The sequence below is a fragment of the Pyrgilauda ruficollis genome, unplaced genomic scaffold (assembly GCF_017590135.1).
Source record: "Pyrgilauda ruficollis isolate IOZ18807 unplaced genomic scaffold, ASM1759013v1 scaffold15, whole genome shotgun sequence".
Lineage (NCBI taxonomy): Eukaryota > Metazoa > Chordata > Aves > Passeriformes > Passeridae > Pyrgilauda > Pyrgilauda ruficollis.
In genome coordinates, this window is record NW_024513654.1 from 3610766 (window position 1) to 3633525 (window position 22760).

The following is a 22760-nucleotide window of genomic DNA, read 5'->3' on the forward strand; positions in this document are numbered from 1 at the left end:
CACAATCCCAAGCCTGGGGGAGGTCTCCTTAGCAATATTTGTGTGGAAATTTGGGAAAGTGGCACTGGGAGCCTCCATGGCTCCATCACCCCTCACTCTGTGGAGGAGAACCTTGGCCCTTGCTCAGCCTCTGGGCTCAGCCTCTCCCCTGACACACTATGCTGAATATCATAAAATATCAATAAGAGGGGGCCCTTCCCAGGGCAAATGTGTAGGGACCACGGGAAGGAGAGAAAGAGAAGTTCATAAGCAATAAAAGCACATAACAGCATCTCTAAAATGCCAGGAAAATGCTGGAATTGCTTCCAACCAGTTTTGTTATCAAACCAGTTATAGCAATAAATAGGGAATAAGAAACTCCCTTGTCTAGGTGCTGATCAAAGGAACCAGCAGATCTTCTTCCTTTTAGTCACAAGTGGTTTCCTTCCAAAAATATTATCATTATTTCCAAGATAAAACCATTTAAGTGCTGATGGATGGTTCTGGAAATTACTCCCCACTCTGCTGACAAGTTTATCTGGCCTCAAGTGAGGACGAGGTGTTTTGCTTGGACTGAGTTTGCCATAACCAGTAGGAAGCAAACAAAACCATATCTGAACAGCACTATGGGGTGCATTGGGCTAAATTTCAGTATTTCCAAAACCAAATTCAGTAACCTAAATGATAATGGCACTCTTTAGGGTAAAACTGTTGGATTCAATAGTATCCCTAGCACTGTTGATCCCATTAATGAATTGGATATACAACCACACTGTGAAAAATGTACTCTGTCTTAGAGATCTTATAGTTTAAACATATAAAGAAGGTTTAGAAAGGGAGATGCTGATATCACAAATATCTTTTTCAACCTAAGCTGTTCTATGATTTTTGGAAAAAAAATTACTTTTGATAAATTTTAAAATGCAATTTTTATATCCTGCTTTTTTTGGCAAAATTAGTGTGAAGTCCTGTGTGGAAAAATATATTAGTGCTTTTCAAACAGTGAAACTTTATAATTTATGTTATGCCACCTATTAGCAAGAATCTGCATAGCATTAAAACTTCACTGTACCTTCAAATCCTATCATTTCACCTCTCAAATAGCCTTTTCCAGCATGCTGGCACAAGTTCTTTTTTAATGGCTACAAGTTAAGTTCAAACAAGTTTATTACACAGCTGTGAAGTTATATTGGCATATCCGGTAATGTAAGTCTGACATGAATCTCTGTGTGACAAGTGAAAACTCATTTCATTGCTTTTCTTTCACATTAATTCTTGCATTTTCACTGTTTTCATAAGTGAACAAACTGTGGAAGGTACCTTCAGTATATTGTCAAAATATGTGATTATGAAGATAAAATTAAATCTTTAAATATTGGCTTTAAACATCACTAAATTAATCAGTCTGGGGTTGGAATTAAGCTATGCAGAGATATTGTTATCATATGAAAATGTTGCATTACATTAAATATTTCTTCACCCAAAGTAATCCCAGCCATGAATACTGCTTGTACCTGAAAGGAATAATTCCTGGCTCTTCTGTCTTTAAAACACCATCTTTAAATACAGAATTTTAAGGACTACTCTCAGGTGATGCATTTGCTAGCTCCATCACAATGAGCATAACAAATATTTCTACATTTATGTGCCATCCTCACTTCCCACTGGACTTTCATCCACGACATCTCAGGCTACACTCAGGCTGTGGATATTGAAGAAATCCCAGGAAAAAATGACCTTTCAGACAAACTCCACGCTGCACTTCCCTGCTGCTGCCTGGGATGTGTTAAACATGCTGCTCACACTCCACATGGCACATGTGCAGCAATTTCAGTCCAGGAAATACCAGACTGAAATGTGAGAGTCGTTACTTTTTGGGATTCAGCTGTTGGCAGGTAGATGATGTCCACGGGGACTTGCTGGAAGTGCCTGTTTTCATCCAAGTGAACCAAAAAGGGACGTTCCAGACAGGCTGTGAGCACAGCAGGGGAATTTCATCCCATTTTCTCCAACTGTTCCATATAACCACTGTCATCCACTCATCTCTGTTGTCTCAGTGCTGTCTCGGTTTTACAGTTAAAATAAAATTTACACATTAAACTTGCCCATTTTTGGACAACGAAGACAACTCTAAACCATTGACCAGGGCAGAACTGCAGTCTTTCCAATGCTGACGAATCAACAAAATACTAATAGTATCAGAAAAAAAGTAAAATATTAGTTGTCCTTTTTGTAGTGCTAGCACTAGAGAATTTTTAGTCCCAAGGCTGCCTCTCCAGTCCCTTTCCTAGTGATAATCCTGCTGGTTTTGGTCCAGCAGTGGCTGCCACATGCCAGGGCAATGGGATGTTAACACAAAATCTACAGACATTCTGGGGCATGAAGAAATGTAGTTACCATAATAATAATAAAAAAAAAAACCCCAAAAAAACTATTATGTTCTTTGCAAGAAATTCCAGAAATTCCTTTTCTGGCTTTGTTTATGTCATTGGTTAACTTTGCCTTTCTTAAAATTCTGTTTCTTCTCATGTGTTCAGCACAGAAGGAAAAAGTAAAGAAAACTCTGGGAAAGTGTAGGTAGAGAATTTTCATTTCTGCAGCAGAATGGGGCTGATGCAGATGGATCTGATGTAAATATCCCCAAATAATGATGATGGTGGGTGCAGCCTCTGCTTGGCATTCACAGCATTTGTACCACGAACTGATCCATCACTCTGAGGTGCTCAAAACAGGAAAATCCCACATTTCTGGCTTGGAAAAGGGTTCACATAGTGAAAATTATATCAAAGCATGGGGAAGTATAAGAGAACAAGGAACTTTTGTTTCCATGGCAATCTGAGATCCTTCTCCAGACACAAGCACAAAGGCAATATGCTGAATGATTATCTGAAGGTCATGTTGTTCTTAGGAGAAAAAGTTAGGGAGAATGCACTGGGATAAATTCCTCAGCCAGGATGCACACTGCATTTCTAACCAGTTCAAATAAAAAACTGCTGAAGGAAATAATTGCCTTCATTAATGGCATCCGTTTATTTTAAAATCTGTTTGCCCAAAGGGAACAGCAGCCTGCTCAGGATGATATTTGTACTATTATTTGATACGTTCAGAGACAAATCTTGAGATTCTGGGTATATTTGGCGTTCCTCACCTGGTAAAATAATTATATTCCCTTTAAAGTTAAATGTAACTTAAAACTGAGTAAAATGTCTTCGTGTAAGAGCTTGTTTATGTTTCCAGTAATTTTTTTCTGTGGTAAGAACCACTCTTTTAAGGATCTGCCTTATCAACAAGTGCAAACAGGGCTTTAAATGCCAGGATACTCAGGGTGAGCAGGTGAGCCGAACCTTAGTACCTGTCTCTGTTACACATGTAAGAAACAGGCATCAAAGAGCCACATAAATGTTCAGTGCAGCTTCCTTTGTTATTTCCCAGTGTCATTTTTAGGTTTCCATTTCCTCTGAGATGGTTTGACCTTGTTGACAGCAGGGGTAAATGCTTTATGCAGCAAAGAAAATGACTTTAGAAAGTGTAATTCTCTTTTCTTGCTCCACTCTGTGCTTCATGATTTACTACAGAGCTGATGTACAAAGGAACAGAAACTTCACTGGCGTTCAGGAGGAAAGTTATTTTTAGAGTCATTTTGTTGCCAAAGCATATAGAAACCTTATGTGCTACCTCAGAAAGTTACCCTGGAATGGCAAGGAAAACAGAGATGCCTGGGTTTTTGTCCTTTTTTTTTTTTTTTCCCCCAACCATGAAGCTTTGCTCCAACTAAAAAATGATTTTCCAAATGAGAAGTTGCAGGAGTCACTGAGCTGTTTGAGTTAAACCTAAATGTGTGGTCACTGATTGTGGGGTATAAATACAAATCAAGATCCTCAGAAAGAACTTACAGGTACAACTTTACTTTCTCCTCGGTGAAAAGCATTCCTGAATCTGCACCTTCCCAAGTCACTTAGGTTGGAAAAGATCTCTAAGATCATTAAGTCTACCCATTAACCTGCTAATCCCACACATGTCCCCAAATGCCACATCCACAAAGCTTCTAAATCATTCCAGGGATGGGGACTCCACCACTGCCCTGGGCAGCTCCAATCCTTGATCACCTTTTCCATGATGAAATCTCCCCTAATATCCCCTCTAAACCTCCCCTGGCAGGGCCAAGGAAGAGATGGGAGTGCCTCTTTTTCCAGAGGTGTTGTTGAAATTGGCCCAGCTTAGAGAGCAAACCATCATCTTCCAAATAAATCCTTTCTGGGAACAGAGGGGGAACCCCACTCATTCACAGACCACAGCATGTTGTGTCTCACTGCAGCAGGACAAACATTTAAAGCAAAGTGTGGGATGACTTCTACACTCTCACTGGCCTCATTTCAGGGAGGGAGGGTGATGCAAGTTACAGTTGTTTTCTACAAAAATCTCAGTTTGCTTTATCTCCTTCCACATCAACACAGGTTTTTATAAGCTATTGTGATATTTCCCAGGCAAAAGAAACAGCCCTTAGGCACAAAACATCTGAGCCCTCAGTGATCTTAATACTTCTGTGCCACTCTTAGAAGAAAAACCTCCTTTCCTGTAAGTTGTTTCTAGGATGCTGACAGATAAAAAACATTTTTATGGTGAAGTAGATCAAAATTGTGCCTAGAGACAGATTTTTGTGTGGTCTCAGCTGGCTGAATTCATGCACATCCCAAAAACAGAGGTGGGTGTGGAAGGGGAAGCAGTGAATCCACGCCCACACCCACAGAAAGTATTAAAACCCTAAAAAAGAAATACAGGGAAGCTGGTTATTTGCACAGGTTGATACCCAGGAATAGGTATTGATGAATTAATATTTCTGAAGGGTAATTAGAGACAGAGAGAAAAGAGGGAGTTATTTGTGGTGACTGCAGGAGGAGCAGCAATGGGTTTAGTGCTGCCTCATGTCCTGCAAAGTTCTTCCCAGTGGAATGCAAAATTTCCCCAAATGACATTCCTCTGGTCTTTAATTAAAGTACACTCAACTTTGTATTTAATGAAAATGCTTCTTGTTATCCTTGAAAATGTAAATACTTGTCTCTCTGTCCAGCTTTAAACACCACAGCAAGTTAAATAATGATCTGCAGCTAAAGCTCCTTTAGTTACCAAACAGCCAACTCCTTACTGATGTCATGGAAAAGTTTATTTTTGTGCTACTTCTTTAGGTATGTGAATATTCATAATGTTTTCAGAAGATTGGCTGTGCTGCAAATGGCAGCAAAATTAAACACATTTTCTGTAGCTTATGCTCCACCCTCAGAAATTAGGACCAAGGAGGGAGAGGACTCTGGAAAGGGAAAATGAAATCAGAATATTTGTGAAATCACTAAGAGGGGATTTCCAGGATATTCAGCCTGCTCCCACACTGCTCCCAGAGGCAGACAAAGCCATCTATTACATATAAAAGGGCCTAAAAGTTTGATGGGAAGCAGCTTTTCATCAAATAAAGTTTACGTACATATATAAAATTCAGCAAAGCAGTGAAAAAGAAAAGTACATTTTATTCCAGTTTTAAAAAACAAAAATTCCTATATTTAAAATAGAAAGGTGCATAGTTTTCAGATTTAAAGGGGGAAAAAAAAAAGTAAAATTCAGGATGAAAGTACAGCTGCACTTTTATAAAAGGCAGGACAACAGACACAACAAAATCATTACATTCCTTTTGGGATAGCAACTAAGAAAGCAAGGATGATCATTGCATACATGGGACAGGATCACCCACAGCCTGGAAACCAAATATATCAAAAGATACAGGTACCAAGACAAGAAATGATGCTTATTATGGTATTAAAATTATGAGAAACACACCAAAAATGTGAGCACAAAGCCAGAAGAAAGACTGAGGTAACAGATGCAATACTTTCTCCCAGCTGACTGGACCGTGGCAAGAAATACAATATACACGATGAAAATATAAGTTGGTATTTTCAACACAGGAGTAAGAATTCGTATTTCATGTGAGCCAACTGTTGCACATTTCCTTCAGCACTGAAGGTTATTTTAGAGTTATGAAAAAGATGAAAGATAACATTTTGCTCTCAGACAAATTGATTTCATTAACGACACTGGCTTGCGTGTGTGTAGCACAAAACATCCTGGTCTGCTGGGAAGATGTTTCAGGGGGAGCAAATATCAGGATTATCCCAAAAAGTGTGAGAAAAAGGGCCACAGATGAGCCATGCTCTCCCTGGTTTTCAGCTGGGCAGAATCCAGGGAGCTGCCAAGGACTCCAGAAAAAGCCTCTTATAATTTGGCACGTGATATGTGTTGAGTTGTATTAGTTATAAATATAGATATTAGTTATAGATATAGTTGTATTAGTTATAGTTGTATTAGTTATAGTTGTATTAGTTATATAGCACATTATATATGTTGAATTGTATTAGTTATAGAGTTAGTTAATATAGATAGTATAGTTGTATTAGCTATAGATAACTTGCTGCAAGTTGCTATAAAATAAGCTACTGCAATGTATGTTTATGTAAACTATATAAACTACTATATAAACTACATTATTTAAACAATAAACTATAAGTTAGTATAAACAAATATAACTAGATATAAAAACTATACGAACTATATATATAATTATATATATATTAAAATATATATATAAACTAAAAAATATGTATATAAACTAAAATATAGTTTTAGCTCTATAAACTAAAATATAATTTTGTATCTATAAACCAAAATACAGGTTTAGATCTATAAGTTATATAGAAATTTTGTTGTCATATGGATATAAGCTGATATAAAGAAGGGGGGCTGAGATTGATGCTTACTGGAGACAGATCCCACTTTGTAAAAGTTAAAAGCGGGGGAGGGGGGAAAAGCACCACAAAAGGGAATAACTTCTGCGGGATGAGTTCTTTGTGCCACTGTCCCGCATCCCCCGCACCCCTGTGCGCAGTGCCAGCGGGCGATCCCTGGGCTCTGCGTGCCCAGCCCCTCTCCCGGGGGAGGGAAACGCTTTGGCCACGGGCTGGGAGGAGAGGGCTGCCTGCCAAGCTGCCTTTCCTTGGAATAAGCGCTCTCTTGGATGAGCTGCGCGCGGGAGGAGCGAGGAGCCCGGGCACGGAGCGGGAACTGCCGCGGGAGCCGGGCTGGGACACGGCGGCACCGGGAGCTGCGGGCAGCGCGGGACAGCGGCAGCGCGCCTACGGGGAGTGTCCGTCTGTCCGTCTGTCCGCGTGTCCGACTGTCCGAGTGCCCGTCTGTCCGAGTGCCCGACTGTCCGTCTGTCCGTCTGTCCGCGTGTCCGAGTGCCCGACTGTCCGTGTGTCCGAGTGTGCGTGTGTCAGTGTGTCCGTCTGCCCGAGTGTCCGACTGTCCGAGTGCCCGACTGTCCGAGTGTCCGTCTGTCCGAGTGCCCGACTGTCCGTCTGTCCGAGTGCCCGACTGTCCGAGTGTCTGAGTGTCCGGGTGTCCGCGTGACCGAGTATACGTGTGTCCGAGTGTCCGAGTGTCTGAGTGTCTGTTTGTCCGAGTGCCCGTCTGTCCGTGTGCCCGTGTGCCCGACTGTCCGAGTGTCCGTGTGTCCGAGTGCCCGACTGTCCGTGTGTCCGGCGGTGCCGCTCTGCCCCCTCCCGCAGCCCCGTCCCGGCTCGGGCTCCATCCCCCGCGGCTCCCGGCGCGCTGTTCCAGCCGCCCAAACTCCCTTTGCCCTCTCTCCCAATAAAGTTCCAGGACTCCTGCGGAAGGCAGCCCGGGATGATCGCCCGTGGCCGCTCCGGACTCTGCCTCGCTCTCTGCGCCTTCGGGCTGGCTCTGCTGGGGGATGTGTCCCGGGCTGTCCCCATGGACGATCAGGATTATTACCTGCAGGAAATTACCAACAGGGATCATTATTACTCCTTTCCATATCCTGGGGAAGAGTTCTTTCCTTTCACGGAGCAGCCCGGAGATGAAGGACCTGTCCGTGCTGCTGAGACAGAGGAGAAGCCAGGGTTCAAACCGAGCAGGAAGGAGTTAAAACAGAAGAAAAACAACAAAAAAGGAAAATCCATTCTTGAAACGCCACCAGGTAACTTTCCACCTTCTCCTCCAGAGTTTGGAGCCTGTTGAATCTCACGCTGACTGTGACTTTTAGCATTAATGAACATCCAGTTAATGGCAGTCTTGGTAGTAATTACAATAAATGAAGTTGTGGTGATGATGATGACAGCACATTAAGTTTTAATATCCCACAGACACCTGCAGAACTTTTACATACTTTGAAACAATCTCTACTTGAAAGGGAAAGAGTTAAAGAGTCGGAATGTAGTAACTCTGCTGTACTCTGGCTAGTCTCTGGACTTTTCTTTCTTAATTATTCTTAATTACACTTGGCAACTGGCTTGCTGTGAAAGCTGCTGTTCTATAAGCAAAAAAACAGAGACAGATTTCATAGTAAAAGGTGATTATACATAGTGACATCTCACCTTATCCCTTGTCACTTTAATCTAAGAGAGGCTTCTGAATTAATTTCACTTCTAAACCTGTGTATTTCTCTGAGATTTCACTTTTAAGCCCTCCAGAGGAAGATATGAAAACAGAGATCTTCCTGGAAAAAACTAAGCCCTAACAAGCTCAACTTAATTATCGACCAGTTAGGTAAAGAAATTAAACAGCAACAAAAACGCCTCATAATAAAACAGCCACCCTTAATTCCATTTTCTAAAGTTTGCAGAAACTTGATCAGCTTTTACCACCCACTTGTTCCCATTAACACCTGATTGCTCCACCCCAAAAGAGCAATCCCTTCCTGTGTTCCCTGACTGGTTTGGGATACTTAGGAGTAAGTTTGGTCTATGAAGTTTAGAGTTGTAAAATTTGGGGCCAAATCTCACTCCTTTACAGCTGAACTTCCCTTTACTTCAGGAGGAAACTTCGGGTTAATGACTGGAGCATATGGCACAAAATCTGTGGTTTAGAACCATCAGTACAGCAAAACAGGGGATCAGGGGTTGTAGAGTGGCTTTAACTTTGTCCAGTGACATCCAGCAGGTAGCAAACAAAATATTTGAAATTTAATGTTAGCAGTAATAGAAATTAATTAGCATTTGTGCAGCAAAAATATGGGCTTTTATACTAATAAGTAGTGATAAGAAAGTGTAATTTCTAACATCTGACATTTCTAAAACCGTTTGTGGGGCAGGCAACTTGGCTTGTCAGGGTAACTCCAGGCAGAAGTCAAGGGTGGTGACAGATGCACCTTGTCTGGGGAGCAGAGACACCAAACATCCATGTCCCGGTCCCCTCAGCAGCTTCCCAAGGGGATGACCCTGCCTGGAAGATCTCAAGTTCATTATCTCAGTGTGGTCATTGCAGTCTACAGGAGATCTGAGAATGTTCTTGTTCCAATGTGTAATTTCTTTGGTTTTTTTAATTAAGGAAAAAGGCTCTGCCTTCCACCTCCACAGACTGAATCAGGTGGATTCACAGGACAAGGGGGAACAGTTCCCACTGCCAGAGGGCAGGGTTGGATGGGATATTGGGATGGAATTATTCCCTGTGAGGGTGGGCAGGCCCTGGCACAGGGTGCCCAGAGCAGCTGTGGCTGCCCCTGGATCCCTGGAAGTGCCCAAAGCCAGGCTGGACAGGGCTTGGAGCAACCTGGGATAGTGGAATGGACTGGATGATGTTTTAAGATCCTTTCCAACCCAAACCATTCCATAAATTCATGACCATGGGAAACACTTGGATATTAAATAATTGGGGTTTTGATTCCTCATTGTGGTGGAGGCAATTGAGATTTCCATCCTGTGGTGGGATGTTCTGTGGTTCATCTCTGCTTTCGCCTTCCCTGTTGGCTTTTTCCCAATTTTCCCAGCACTTGGGGGATTCACACTTGCTCCAAACATGATAGTGAAGGCAAGAGAATACAATCCATGAAGGCAAAGTTTATTTATCTTTACAGACTGGCATCTTCCTCACTCCCCACCTGCTGCACTGGGCACAGGGGCAGAGGCTCATGGTGCACCACCAAAAGCAGCTGGGAATGGCTCAATCCCTCTGGGAATGGCTCAGTCCCTCCTTCTGCAGCAAATTTGGGCTCTTTGGACACAGCTGAGCTTCCAGGCTTTCACCAGCCATGAGCAATAAGATGTTTCAAAGTCTCTGAGCTTTTATAAAGACAGCCAGAGGTACAACAAGCACCTGATCTCCTCCACCAAACTCCTTCTCCGCGATCCAGGACATGGGTGATTGACATCAACTCAGCAAACTGGCCTTATTTATCTGGGAGAATTCAGTGGATTTCCCTGGGAGCAGATGAACAATTTTAGCTGCAAGAGGCATCGTAATCCCTGAGGTGAACACCCAGTGAGGAGAGCGGTCACCACTCGTTGCAGATGGGAGTGAAAACAGGAGGGCTGCAGCAGGAAGAGTCAGGCAGGTTGAGCTGCAGTGTTAAAAGTCCTGGCTATAATATTTAAAATTTCTCTTTTCTCCTCACCCAGAGGCAGGTAAGGGCAAGGTCCTGCCAGGGCAGTAACTCTGATGCTTAGTGCCATGTCCCCATGTCACCAGGGATCAGTTTGGAGTGAAGATCTGACAATCTGGCCCTCACAGAAATGTTGAAATACTAACACATACCTGTATTTACTCACACCTGGATGTTAAGAGACCAGCTATAAATCATAATAGCAGCTGTCACACAGATATCAATAATAATAATGACCATAAATCTGGCTGGGTAACAATGTGTCTCCTGCTTCCATGTACACAACTGTGTTTATGCATCTCTCCAGAGGTGGAATTAATTTATTGGACATGCAGTAAATACCGAAATTTAGGGTTTGTGAGGCACACTGGCAGCCAGGACATGTGGGATTAATTAGTTGTAACAAACAATAGCCTGGCTGGGAGCTGGGATGGGGAAGGAGGAGCAGTGGGAATGTGTGATGAGCCCTTTGGCTGAGCAGCTGGTCCTGATCAACCCCAGCCTTGAATCAAAGTGGGAATCAAACGGAGCACTCTCAAGGACATGGCACTAAACAGATGACACACACTCCATTTATTTCAGCTAATTACTGAAGGTGGCCAGAATACAGATATTTGCAGCCTGTGAAATATTAATGTAGAAAGAAATCCAATTGATGCCAGTGGGTTTGCAATTTTTTTGTTTAAAATATTAGAATCAATATTTGCAAATAGTCAATTCAGGTAAAAGTTGAAAGTATCAATCTGCCTCTTTGCCCTTTAAATGCCTCATAAATTAAATGGTACTAGGTCATCCTTGGAAGGCAAACAGTTGGATTGACAGGTTTTGTGTATATAAACAGATTTCCATTTTCTAATTCCAGCCTTGTTTGTACAGGCCTCTGTCCAAAGCCCATTCAAATCAGTGGAAAGAGTCTTGTTAACATCAATGTTTTTGTTTTTTTTTTTATGAGGCTTTTAATAGTTTGCTATATGGTGCCTCAGCTACCATCTGTGGGGCAGATCCCTTCAGAGTCTGGGGGTCTGTCTACAGGCAAAAATTCATCACCAAGAGATTTATAGGGCTGAGGTGCCCAATAACCTCCTCAGTGTAGCCCAAATCTGCCACAGTGAAGTTTGTAATTATTTTGATATGATCTACAAAACTTAAACTTGTAGTTCTTGTAGAGCCATACCTCAATTCTGAATGTATTTAGAAAATAAAGGAGTGATGTTTATTTGTATGGCAGTGCTCAGAGTGGGGCTTAGAGCACATTTGTTCTGTATTTCACAGATCTCCCAGTGTTTGATCTCTGCACAACCCAACATTTGCCTGTGTTTAGCTGAAATCAGGATTTCCTTTGTCTCATCTCATTTGGTGCTTTCCCCAGGCTTGATGAAACTCCTCAGATGCATCAGTGTTTACTTGCACCATATTTGTTTATTCTTCTGCAGTCTTGCCACCTGTTCAATAATGCAATTCTTAAGGGGTTTGGTTTTTTTTTTCTTTTTAATTCCTGTAGTGCACAGGATGGGCCAGGTCTTTCCTGGGACATGTGTGTGAGGAGGAGTCAGTGAGGGAAGGCAAGGAGAGGATAAAATGGACAGTGCAGGCAAACATGGAAATAATCCAGCAGAGAGAATCTGAATTTATAAAAATAGACCAATAGTACTTTAATTGAGATGTTTAGCAAGATGATGAAAGCTTGGAGAGAGATCAGTGAGTGAATGAGGAGGGAAAGCTGAATCACAGGGATGTTATTCAGGAAAAGCTGGAGATATTTTGGTGTGAAATGGGGGCGAAGATCTGAGGAGTGTGTGAAGTTAAAAACATGACAGGTTTGGGGTGTTACTGGCACTAGAAAGAAGAAATGACAGAGTGACACGGAAGGCATTGAACTGACAGCTGACAGCACTTGAGACCTGGTCACCAAGATCCAGCAGCACAGAATTTCTCATGTGCTGGGGAGCCAGCAGTGCTGCTCTTTTCCAGTCCTTTGGTGTCCCCACTCTTCAGCCTTCCTTCTCTGAGCAGCCCAAAGTGGAGCTCTCCCGTGACCTAGAACACAGATTTTAATTTTAAAGCTTTTGCTTAAAGTGCTCATAATAGGAACTTCTAAGAATGGACTTCCTGGCCCTAGGTGGGTATCCCATGAATTTTAATATGACCTGTATTGCATCCTAATTGCCATATGTGACAAGCAATGTGGCTTTTAATGAGTTTTCTTTCATCTACCAGCCTCTATTTTCTCCTCTGCACTTCTAAAATATGCAGAATAATGTAATGTTCACTATTCCATTTACGAGCCCATCCTTTAAAGAATGTCACAACAAAAGAGGGCAAGGGATGACTAAGAATGAATAATGAGCAATACCCTCAAAATTGGCCAAATCTTTTTGATTAGCATCTTTCCTTACCCATGGCTTCAATGAATAATGTAACATGAGAAAGAAAAAAAATGGGAATAAACACATTTGATTATGCCAGAGGAAACCACTTTCAAAGATAATTCTTCCAGCAGCCTTCTCTGAATTCAACCTCATGTTTAAGGTGAGAAAAATGTCTCTTTAAAAACACGTCTTTAAAAAGGGGATGATTTCACTGAATAGATTTTAATAGTCTCAACGTGAGCCTAGAGCTGTTCTTGAAATGCCAGCAATTATGAGACACTCATTAGCTGAATTCAGTCCTGGGGTTTAATGTTATTATCTGTTCAGTGAGCTGGCTAGACAGGTCAATCCCATGGCTCACAACCAAATTTCACTTATTTCTTTTGCGTTTGGAATGAAGGTTTCTGTCAGCTACGTGAGCTTCAAATCTGTCAGAACGATGAAGTGGTGGAAGTAGAAGCTGTGGTGCAGAAGTAATTTCCTGATTTTTCAATATCTGACTTGAGATTTTTAAGTCTTGCCCAATTCACTGTGTAAAAAGTAAACTGCCTAAAGACTGGTGGTCAGAGTTGGGATTTAAGTGTCATATTCACACAGTGACTTTATTGTTATTTTGGAAAGGATGCTCTAGATGTGGTCTTCTTGTCAGGCCTCTGGTGAGGTGATGTCTCGTGGGATTATTTGGTCTTTGGAAATATAAATGTGTGCCTTTAACACTGGGTGCCCCAGAAAAATGGGAACAAGTGAAGCTCTGATGTAGTCAAAATTACTTGACTTCTAAAATGCACTTTTAAATTCAGTGCCTGGGAAATGAAATGAGGATGTTCAGAGGAAACTAGCCAGCCCAAAGATTGGTCTCCACCACTGCTGCTCTTTGATTATTTTCCTGATGAGGATTCCTGAGCCACAAATTCCTGCATTTTTCAGGGTCAAGCCTTGCTCCAGAGGAGCTTTCTTCTGGCTATTTCAGCTTCAAAAGGTGTTTGGTGGGGTGTTTGCATATCTAATCAAGCATTGAGAAACACCTACATCAAACCATTAGTAAAACACACTGCAATGTTAATTCATTACTTCTGATGCAGCCACATTTATAATTTCCTTGTGGCACAGCAAAGGGAGAATTTATGATTCCATTCCCCTGTGGTTTTAACATCCCAGTGTGAGCAAGAACAGGCTATTCTGGATGTCTGCTGTGTGCTGGAAGGGATGGAGCACTATCAGGCAGGAGCAAGGCTTTTTATTCCTCATGCACGTGCCAGGCAGTGCTAAATCAACTTGACAGGTGTAAAGGGAAAACTGTTCCTCTTTCCTACCCATAGCTAAAAATGGCAACAATAAAAAGGTGAGAAGAACAAGAATAATGAAGAGATGCCAGATGGTGGCTCAGGCAGTCAGAGTGCCTGTGGAGGCATCAGTGAGTGTGTGGGTCACTTGAGGCATCTTCAGGGCACTGGGGTTTAGCTGTTAATCCCTCCAGCCCTGCTCTAATTAAATTACAAAGGATGTTCTGGTGAGTCTGCTGATAGATATCTAAAGTCCTCTTTTGGACAAAAAATGCTTCCCTTCTGCTGGGGAACATCCTGGTGTTATGGAACATCCATTTATTACGGGTTAAATGGAGATGAGGAAAGACAAGGGCTTCATTCCTCCTTTGCTCAGTGATTTACATAATTTTTTGCAAACAAAAAAAGGCTGTAAAGTGATTTTCTGATTCTGGAAAGGAGCTGTCTTATAAATGGGAATCAACCCCAATACACTGTGAAGTATATTTTATAACAATTCATTTCAAATAATTACGTGAGATAATACTGCTTTGTCAGGAGTGGAGAAACTAATTTTACTCCTGGTTTAGGAAGAGTGAATCTTTTCCTGTTCTGACACACAAACGCCTCCCAAACCTGCCCTGCCTAGGCTCTGTGGGGCTGCCTTGCTGGGATTTGACATTGCAGAAAAGTGAAAAAAAGCTGGGAAGCTCCAGAGGAGCACAGTGAATTCCAGCAGCTGTGACTCGGGGCTGGAGCTGAGCTGATTCAGGAGTGAAAGTACCCAGACATGGGATTAATCTTCTGTTTCTTTGTGGTTACTTACCTGTAACTCTACAGATCTGTAAATAAGAGAAAATAATAGAGTTTTGCTCCTGCTTTCACACAAGCATTAGCAGGATGCTGTAATTGCAAAAGTGCTGCTTCATGCAACATGCCAAGCAAGGAACACAGTGAAAGCTGTGTCCATAAGTTAAACACAGATCAGTTATATCTTTACTTGCTGCTACACAGTGTAGCTTCTAGCTACTGACACAGAAAATATTACTTTCATAGTGGATAGTGGAAGTGATTAATTGAGGTTTTTTTATAGGGGGGTTAATTACTTACAGATTTATTTTGTGGTTTTCTTTTTTTAATGAATTGCCAGACAGCCTTCTTGTGTGAGTGTACATCAGCCTGGGGCTGCTGGTGAATTATTTAAGGTATGTACCTGGCAAAACTGCTCCCCTAAAATCAACGTGATTCCCAAGGACCAAGTCCAACTGAGATCTTCTATGAAGTTGGTAATAAAGAATTATGTGTATATCTAAAGTTATAAAATTAAAAAATATGGGAATTTTGAAAGTTCTACAGTGGGCCTCAGCTGGATAAAGCACCAGAGTCCTCTGTTCATGCTGATTCCTTCTTTTGGACCTCAGCAGCTCATCCAGACAGTGAATGACCTGGTAGACCTGGATGACCTGGTAGACCTTCCTAAATCTGATTTTCTTGCTTAGGTTATGGAGCTTGAGTGCTTCCTGTAGATGATTTCTTCCTTATTCTCTCATGTATCACAAATTTAGTGGTTTTCTTGTTGCTTCCCCTCATTTTGGCTCTATGGGATTAGTCCTTCTGGCTGGGACCTAGAAGAGATCCTGAGGGTGAAGCCCAAATGTCCCTGCTTGTCTTCTGCAGTCCCCATGTCTCCAGATTTGCTTTTTAGCTGTTTTCTCTTTTGAACTTTAGAAAGCAAAGCAGCCTCCCATTTCAGGGGGTTTGTGTTTGAAAGGGGGAGCACAGAGCGAGGCCGAGCATCCCCTTCCTTCTGCACATCCAGGATTTTGGGGAAATGCCAAGCCCATCAACCATCCTGGCGTGCTGGGACAAGGTGCTGCTTGCTGTGGGAGCAAACTGGAACACATCTTTGTCCCTCTTTCCCAGAAAACAGGGTATTTTTATGGTCTCCCCTTCAAAGATACAGCAGTTTATGGTGACAGGTTTATGGCTCCTCACATTTTAGGGTGCTCCTAAAACATCTGCCAAAGGAAGGGAACAGTTCAAAGTATTTTGGAAGAGCTGATCTCAGACCTGACTGTCAGCACTCCCTACACCACTGGTACAACCAGCCCTTAGGCCAGATTTGGCTCAAACACACTCTTTTTTTCCCTCCCTAAGATTATTTTCAAAGGTGTAATGAATTTCCCTCATGTACACGACAGAAGATGTCTGAAAACAAGGGACCAAATCTCAACCTTCCCAAAAATGCTTCACTGACTGGTAACAGAAGCTGCAATTTCAAACAAACAGCCTTTCCTATGTGATAGCCTAAAAGTAGAACTTTAGCCCTTGACAAACATGATTTTTCTCCTTTCCCCCCTTAATTGCTCATGTACTGAAAAATATTGTTAAAGGCTGGACTTCATGATCTTGGAGGTCTTTCCCAACCTGAATGATTCTGGGATTCTGAGCTGCTGAAGGCATTTCAGAACCAGCTAGAATTGTGTTTGTCATCACAGGCTGGATGGGCAGTACCCTATCCCAGAGGACAGACCCAGCTTTATCCCAGAGTGTGTGGACTGCACTGCCTTTAAATTCCAACCAAAAATTCCAATGAGAGCTCTGCCAGAAGTAATTCTGGGCTGTACATTGTCTGCATAGATGGTGCTGAGGAGGCTGGAGTTTCCCATGGTAAATCTGAGTGGATTTGGATTTGTTACAGGATGGGGCTGACCCAAGAAGATGGGGATGCCTTCAGTGCATATCCCTGGAGCAGGAGGCTTCCCCAGGTGAGGCCAGAGCTCTCATGCTGCTGGGGAATAGAGGGATGAGGGGAGGAGTAGCCAGACCCAGCAAACACTCCAGCTAAAACAAAGAAAAAGGTGTCTGACAGCTCTCATATTTTATTAGGAGATATAATATAATATATATATTATGTTATATAAATATAGTATTTATTAGGGGTTATTTTGTTCCTCAGCCTCCTCTGGATAATTCTGGATCCCAGCAGATGTCTGCAGTCCAGAACTCCTGCAGGCTCCCCAGATGAGTGGCTCAGATCTAGACCAGTTCCTTTGCCTTTCATTAGATACATGGAAATGACAAAAAGGGACCCCAAAAAACCTCGATTCCATCTGGTAGTGGAACAAAGGATTGGGGAATCATACACAGAATCAGAAATGTGAGTGATCTCTGAGCGTTCTTCCAAAGACCTTTGAAAATGCTGACAGAGGGAGTCCAGGTACTGCAGAAGCCAAGGGATGGATGAAAGGATGAGCCCCAGAGAGGAAAATGGATCAATTCCAAGCTTGCAGGAATGAGGGCTGAGGGGTCTGAGGCTGGTAGCATGTGGAATCCAAAATCCTGCAGACACATCTGATTTGTTCCATACTCCAAGTATGTACTTGGCTTTTTTGGTGCTTGAATGCAAGTAAAATGGCAATCAGTCATGGAGACCCCCTGCTGTCTTGCAAGAGGAATAAAATGGGAAACTTTTAAAAATATGGTAAAAAAGTGCTAGTGTGAAGTTAGTGCAGATAAAATGCCACGGAACGCTTTGAAAAAGTGGACAGAAAATAGCACAGAACTTTTCCTCTGCGACTCTTTCCATATTTCTGCTCATTAATCCTGAATCAGATTTTTTTCCTTTCCAATTAGGAAGTGGAAAGATGAGGAGTTTTATGCTCAGGGAAGCTTGCCTTGAAGCTTCCCCTATTCCATGGCTTTTCAAGTGCAGAATATCTGTACTTAACAAATACTTTTGGCTCCTGTGGGCAGGAAGGAGGCTGGACTCTCCAAGGCAGCACTGGAGTTAATAAGTCCCAAATCATGACCTGAACTATTCACATTAACACCTTGATGTTTTGCAGTGCAGATGAATCTCTTGGTGACAATGTGGACACTTTTTTCCAGGGAAAGGATATCAAACCTCACTGGGCAACTGATAAAAATTAGATTTTATCGGAATGCGCTCCTGAGCATTCCTCATTGGGTCCACAGGCTGGGAAATGCATTGCCTTCAGCTTGGGTTTTTGGGCTTTTTTTTGATTTTTGGGCTTTCAGCCTGGAGCAGGCAGAGATGAATGCAGTCAGTTTTATACTCACTAATAACTCATATTCCAGTTCGTTTGGAGCTCCTGACACACTTTGCTTTGAGCCAGTGAGGCCTCCAATGTGCTAAATGTGGAGCCTGTGATTATGAGCCTTTGCTGGACCACAGCTGAATTGTTAAACAAAGCAGAAAGGATGTTTGGACAGAATGAATTTTGGGAACTGTAGGAAGCTGGACTAGGGAGAAGGGAGCTCTGAACATCTGGGCTGGAGAGGTGCCCACCCTTGGAGATATTTGTCTGAACCTTGCTTGAACTTCTTTATCTCCTTTGCTCCGTAGCTTGGAGCTGGAGCTTCACACCAGCTTCCCAGCTTAAGCTCCAAACCTTCCCTGCAATCCTCCCAGAGATACCCAAATGCAATGTCTTGCTCAATTTTAGCATTTCTCTTCCTGCAGACAGGAAACTCATAGCCTTGAGAAAATGCTGAGTGTTCAGAATTTAAAAGGTAATAACCAAGCATTTAAATCCACAGATTCCTGGTGCTTGCTTGGGCTTGAGGCATTTTAAAACTCACCGATTTATTTCCATAAGCTGACTTTTCCATTATTAGTTTGAAGGCAGGTAGAGAAGGGGAAATTGAACAGAAAGACTCTGGTGTGTCCAAATGTCATCTTCACAATGGACGCATGAAAGCTAAAAAGTCACCTGAGAGCTGAAACCCTTGGGAAGATGAGCAAAAACTCAGGGAATCACACCTGCTGAAATGTGGGAAAGGAAGGCCTGGCTGCACAGGAGCTTTCTGAGCTCCTTACAAATCATGCCTTCCTCTAAAATTACTTTGGGGAGGAACTGATTCCCTTGGCAAGCTGGGCTCTGTCCTTAGATTTCCCATGTTCTCCAGTGGGATTCCTGTGCTGCCCTGGAGTTTGTGTCCCCTGAGTGAGCCCAAATGCCAATTACAGATTTCCTCTTCCCTAGGGAAGCCTCTCATGCACCCCTACAATTCCACTCCTCTTTTTTTTTTTTTATATTTTTTTTCCTGGGGCTTGGTTTGGTGTATGGTTGTTTTGGTTGTTGGTTTGTTTTGATATTCTTGGTTTTCTTTTTAATAAAATAGGGTACTCACTCTTCAACCCAGGCCTGGATTTGATTTTCTCAGATCTCAGAGATTTAGATATTTTTTGAAATGTTGCATCTTGATACTTTGAACTCTTAACTCCTCTGCTCTCAGGGTGCTTCTCAAGGGTGCAACAGCTTGGACATAGTGGGATTTAAAGGAAACAAGAAGGCTCTGTTATATGAGTTCCTAAATCTTTTGCTTTTCTGCACTTCTGAATATATCCAAAGAACCTCTGGTTATTTTCTGTGTGTACCTGGCCAATTTTTTATCCCTCCACTGAAGCTGTTTTCCACTGTTTGGGATTCAAATGTGTAAGTTACTTCTGACATTTTAGTGCTGTCTTAGAGCTGTGTATCAAATACTCAAGAATTCAAAGAATTCTTAGGATTCAAAGAACATGCAGTCTATCAAATGAATAATCAGTTAAATAAAAAAACAGTAATTAAATGAGAAGCAGACAACCCAACCAAACTTATCTTTTCTTTTTCTCTGCTCTAAAACTTACACACTGATTCCTTTTTAAGGGTTGGGAAGGAGTACAAAGCTTGAGTTCAGGTTTATTGTAGCCACACAACTTTCCTCTGGAATCACTGCCTGAGCAACAGCTGCAGGCACTATGAAAACTTCCATGCCTTATGAGAAGTGTTTGGGTTTATTAATTTGTCTTATTATTTCCTATGAAACAATAACAACAGATGTGATGCTAGAAGGAAAAAAAAAAAGTGTATAAATGTCTAAACTTGCTAGAGCAGCCACACCAGGTCTTCATAAAACTCAGACCTTACACTTTATAAAAGGTTTTAAAAGCAAGCTGGATTGGTTTGAGGTATTTCCTGTCACAGGCTCCTTATATAGGTCGAGTATTTATCCCAGATGTGCAGCCTGGCAGCGGGCTGGGCAGGGAGGCAGGGCAGGGAGACAGCTCTGAGGGACCCTGGGGCTGCAGCAGGGCCTCCCGTGATGCTCCCAGGGCTGCTGCAGGAGAAGGAGTGCCAATTCCAAGGGTGAAGCTTGGCTTGGCAATCCCAGCCCATCTCTGGGGGTGTTGCTTGTGCATGAAGCTGCGTTTGCAGCTGTGTGTTCAAACTTGTACAGCAGCATGTTGGGAAGATTTCAAACCCAAAGCATGGAAGGATTTCATCCATCCAAAGGATGAGGTTTTCCCGAGCTGCGTTTGCAGCCGTGTGTTCAAACTTTCACAGCAGCATGTTGTTGGGAAGGTTTCACACCCAAAGCATGGAAGGATTTCATCCATCCAAAGGATGAGGTTTTCCCAAGGCAGCAGGACTGATGGTCAGGTCAGAAGGATGATCCTCACCCTGGTTTCACTGCAGATATAGACTGCTGCTAGTTTGCACTCTGTTGGCAATTCGAGTATTTTTAACTTTAATAATAAAAATATGGAAGATAATCCTCAGCTAATGACTGATAACTCTCGGCTGCCTAAAGGCACAGCTCGTGCCACTTCATCAGTGTGGCTCTGGAGTTTCCTGGCTGGCACCAGGAGCTAAGTCAGACAGCTCAAGGGGTAGAAAACAGCCTAGGAAACCCAAAACTGAGGAGCCAAGTGATTCTATGCACATCCATGATTTACTCCTGTTTGAGCTGCACCATCGAAGGAAGTTCACGCCTCTGTTTCAGTGTCACTTTCAGCTCATTTCTGCCTTGTTGAGAAGTAAAAAAAATGTAGTTTTGTCTGTGCTGGAGTTGAACTGGATTAAAATTTGAATAACATGAAGTGGAACTGACTGGGAAGCTGCTGATTTCAGTCCTTCTCAAGTGTAAATTTAGCACTTGGGAGTGGGGGTGACTGTAGCAGTGGGGATGAAATTTAATGGCTCGTCGCTACTAATGAGAACTTTACACTTTCTCAGGTTTTTCCTGCTCCATGTGTGTGGGGAGGGTGGGAAGGTGAAAGCTGGGTGATATTAGAGTAGTGCCATTATTTATTCCAGCAGAATTAGGTGTTTCCAGAGGATTTCTGAAGCTGTTCTTGTGTGTCTCAGCCCCAGGTGAGCAGTTCTGATTCTCAGGGTGGAGCATTTACAGCCCCTTTCCTGTGTGCTCCCACTTGTGTAATTCCTTTGGGCCACCTCAAATCCATGGGGTTTTTTCCCCCCAAAAGCATGGCTGTGTTGCAGAATCCTCAAAAAACAGCCGGAATGCTCAGTAAATGTGTATTTCTAGGACCAGGAGTTATGGATACTTTCCAGTTTATTTATGTTTAAGGAATTTCATGACTATGCTGTCACTCTGCCCAGTGAATGTTCTATACCAACTATGGATATATTGGATATATTTACTGTTGTATAAAATTCCTACTACAGCTCTCATGGAGGGAGAGGGGAAACATTGCACCACAAGCCAGTTTTGTACTCATAGTTCTTATATATTTATCCTATTTTTGGTAAAATGCACTCAAATTGGATTGCTAATATGGTTAAACTTGAGCACTTCTAAGATGTCTCATTTATTGAGCCAGGGCTGTATCTTAAGATCAGAGTCATTTCTGTCTTGCTTTTATACTTGCTAATAGTATTCCAAGTTTTAATGTTTATTTTTGATGGCTGCAATTAATGCTCTGAGTGTAGAATCTCTGCTCTTGCAGTACACCTCAGTGACCTGGTATTTTTAGCTATTTCTGGCATGAAGATGTGTTTTTAATGGTAATTTTTGTCCTGTACCCAGCCATTGTGCAAGTGGTCTGTCTCGGTTTTGTTCTCCATTTTTTTGGCTAAGTCTGCTTGTTTGGCTCTGGAAAAAAAAAGAATGGTTCTCATTTTTGATGGCTGTACTCAATTTTGTGGCTTTAGCTGGAATTACAGAAACTCTTCACTCTGTGCTTCAGAAAAAAACATCAGAGGAGGCATTTTAAAATCAATAGCACAGAATTCAACCTTTGTCAAAGCTCATAATAAAAAGTTAAGAGCTGATATGATATTTTTCAGGCTGGATTCTTTTGGCCACTAAAGAAAATATGTTTTCTTCAGAGTGATTAAATTAAATACTTTCTCTGTGGAGAGAGGGGAGATCTTTGCAGATAAGGGTGCAAATTGGAGGGTACCTTGTGCCACATCACAAATCCATCCTGTGCCAGGCTGGTGGCAGCAGGAGGCAGCTCAGGGAGTAATGTGATGTCTGGAGTTTCGATGAACCTCTTGAGTCTGAAGGCTTGGCCACAAAACTCCCAGGCACTCTGGAAACGCCTGCCTCCAGCTGTGCCAGCAATAATAGAAGCTCTTCCTGCTAAATGCTTCATTGCATCTCGAGCCAGCCACAACCTGGGCTTGTGAGAGAGCAAAAATGTGAAAAGTTAATGAGAGAAAATGAAAAAGTGCATTTTCAGAATCTCATTTGGTTTCATGTCAGACCTGACCTAAAGAACCCAGAGGATTCTTCATTTATTCTTTATTTCTGTTCAAATCTTCAGGAGCAATCACAAGTGCAGGTTGCAGTGCTGTGATAAATATTTCCTCCTGAGAGGAGTCCCTGATGTTGAAGACCTCAATGCAGCATTTGGTGCTTGTCCTGGAAAAAATATACAGCTTCACTGCC

At 42.3% G+C, this 22760-nt stretch overlaps 1 protein-coding gene across 1 annotated transcript in view; it reads left to right on the forward strand.

The window, feature by feature from the left end:
* The first annotated feature begins 7580 nt into the window (after positions 1-7580).
* The window catches only part of CPXM2 (carboxypeptidase X, M14 family member 2), a 65748-nt gene continuing 50568 nt past the window's right edge, over positions 7581-22760 (forward strand). Inside the window, exon 1 of the mRNA XM_041461624.1 lies at positions 7581-8023. Coding sequence (XP_041317558.1) covers positions 7711-8023 — 313 coding nt within the window. The 5' untranslated portion in view covers positions 7581-7710. The remainder of the gene's footprint in view (positions 8024-22760) is intronic.